Source organism: Leishmania donovani, chromosome 20 (assembly GCF_000227135.1).
Source record: "Leishmania donovani BPK282A1 complete genome, chromosome 20".
Lineage (NCBI taxonomy): Eukaryota > Euglenozoa > Kinetoplastea > Trypanosomatida > Trypanosomatidae > Leishmania > Leishmania donovani.
In genome coordinates this window covers 736,810-739,512 of record NC_018247.1, presented here as the reverse complement: position 1 = coordinate 739,512, position 2,703 = coordinate 736,810, and the positions used below count along the sequence as shown (strand labels likewise).

The following is a 2,703-nucleotide window of genomic DNA, read 5'->3' as shown; positions in this document are numbered from 1 at the left end:
CTCGACCGCGACACTCAGGCTCGGGTGCCCTCTCTGATGGAGGAGATCATCGCCGGCATCACGAAGGCGCACGGCGCCCAGTACGAGCTGAGCTGGCTGGAGCCCAACATCGTGACGTACAACGACCCGAAGGCGTACGAAGTGGTGAAGAGCGTAGCTGAGGAAATGCTTGGTAAAGATGCGTTTGTTGTGAAGGAAGAGCCGGGGTTCGGCGTGGAGGACTTCTCGGAGTACCAGGCAGTGATCCCGGGCTGCTTTTCTCTGATAGGCATTCGCGATGAGGCGTTTGGCTCCGTGTACACGGAGCACAGCTCGAAGTTTAAAATTGAGGAGTCAGCTTTGCAGGCCGGTGTGATGATGCACGTGGGCACCATTGTGAAACTGATGATGGAGTGATCGCACATTGCCTCCTTGGCCTGATCGATCCGCGTACGGAATGGGTGGGGAGGAGCAAACGTGCTCGTGTGCTGGCTGAAGCTGGTACTGCTCTTTTTTTTCGTTGTGCATGTTTCGTGTAGTATATCCTCTTTATGCACAGAAACAGCACTGGAAGCAGTCCGTTCCCCCCCCCCCATGCCGCTCCTCTTCATTCTTATTCTGTTCTTTGCTCTGTCTTCTTGTGCTTTATCTTTCAGTTTTGTTTCGGTAATGAAGTTCGCTCCGCTTCTCGACTGGGGGGGGGGGTCTGGCGCATATACCGTCATGCGCTTGAATTTTATCCGTTGTTGCTGCTTCATTCCTCTCCGTAAAGACTGGAAGGGGGGAGGGGGCAGGAGTGGATGACAGGCCTCGAGCGAGGCTGACATTTGCTCGCTGTCGCTGTGGCTGATTGGGCTCATTTCACGCCTTCTCACTCGTTTGATTCATATTGCTGAATTGCTTCTCTTGTAAGGTCGGACGCTGTATCTGGTGCACCCGCGCATGTAGGCGTGTGGCCGTGTGCTGGGGTGCCTCTTTTTCAGTCGCATTTACTGGGTGGTAGTCTTGGAATAGAACTTCGCCTACGCTCATGCGCACACCCGTATGCATACGTTTGCCCTTGTCTCTCTGTCTCTCGTTTTCTTTGGTCTTGGTCTTGCTCTCTTGCCTGATTCCCCCGCCCCTCCTCCCAGCCAAATGTGGAGAGTGCGCACGCATCGATATACGGAACGGGGCCTGCTCCTCTTTTGTCAACAGGTAACTGTCCCTCTTGTTTTACGGAACTGATTTGTGCGCGCGCGTACTTGCATCGAGGAATCCTTCTCTTATGGAAACTCCTTTTTCACGCGGACTCTGATGACACAGAACACATCAGCGTCGCATCTCAGGGTTCAGTACCCACTCTGAGTGTGGGAGGAAGCCAAGCAGCCCCTATACTCGGCTAAAATGCCGAGCCACTTCTGCTGGTGACAGGTTCAAGCGCCTACGACGTGGGGAAGTGAGAGCAATTCATCGCTGCTGATGCTGGAGACCATGTACTGGATGGCGCTGCGTTGGGGGGGGGGGGGCTGCCACAGTGAGCACGCGTGTACCATCCATGACTACTCAGTGTCAGCATGGCTAGCGTGTATCTCGCTTCGCCCTCACACTCCCTACTAGTGTGAAGCCTGAGGCCACCCCGAGAAGGATGAAGCAGGTGGTGCCCGGCATAATGAGAGGGGCTGTGTGCCGACCTGCAGAGCAGCTTGTCGGTAGAGCTTGAGGTAGGGGTCGTGCTCCAATGGCGGAGTCGGCACATTGCTCTGAGGCGTGCCTACGGCTGCTTCGCACCACGCGATGTGGAGACTGTGGCGGGGCGAGGGATCGAGTGGAATTTCGCTCATGTTCTCTGGCAGAGAATGGACACGTTGAAAAAGACAAATCTCTGCACAATGTCCATCCTAGGCACGCACGCGAAAAAACACAGTAGTTGTGTATGTCCACTCGTGGCCGCGTTGCAGCTGTCACGGCCACTTACTCGAAGAGCGAGTGGACTCATCGTACCCATTCTGTCTAGTGTACTGGCTACTGCCTTAAGGCATAGACACATACATGCTGCGTGCAACTCACGTCTGTGCCTTGCACGGGCCGCCATTTTCAACTCCCACACACACACACAAAAGCGCACACCGACTGTGACCTCCTCTGTCGCCTCACCCCTCCCTTCTTCTACCCTCCTCCTTTGCACCCTTAAAGCAATCAAGTAGACCCTATACCCCCCCCGCTATCCACTACTTCATCAGCTTCTTATCCCATCCTCTGCACATCAATCATGACTTCACCGATAAGCGCTCTGATTCAGGAGGTGCATCCGGAGGCTGTGCAGTGGGGCGCCACATCCACGAGTATCCATATGTTGCGTATGAGGAGCAGCCCACCGCCGACTACGTGGCGGACGTCCTCAGCAGCATGCCCGCACAGCTGGACATTCGCCGGCTGACGCCGAACAGCGTCGTGGCGGACCTGCGGGGTGGCGCTGGCGAGGGACCCATGTACGCCCTGCGCGCCGACATGGATGCACTGCCGCTGCAGGAGGAGAGCGGCGAGCCCTTCAGCTCGAAGCGGCCAGGCGTGATGCACGCGTGTGGCCACGATGCCCACACGGCGATGCTGCTTGGGGCGGTGAAGGTGCTGTGCCAGATGCGCGACCGCATCCGTGGGACTGTTCGCTTTGTTTTCCAGCACGCCGAGGAGGTGGTCCCGAGCGGCGCGAAGCAGCTGGTGGGCCTTGGTGTGCTGGATGGC

At 56.8% G+C, this 2,703-nt stretch overlaps 1 protein-coding gene across 1 annotated transcript; it reads left to right on the top strand.

The window, feature by feature from the left end:
* Positions 1–2,230: 2,230 nt before the first annotated feature.
* On the top strand, positions 2,231–2,398 carry LDBPK_201730 (aminoacylase, putative; the record flags this gene model as incomplete). The annotated part of the gene is made up of 1 exon (XM_003860465.1): positions 2,231–2,398. One exon carries the CDS (start codon positions 2,231–2,233, stop codon positions 2,396–2,398), a length of 168 nt encoding a protein of 55 aa, XP_003860513.1.
* Between the last annotated feature and the right edge of the window lie 305 nt (positions 2,399–2,703).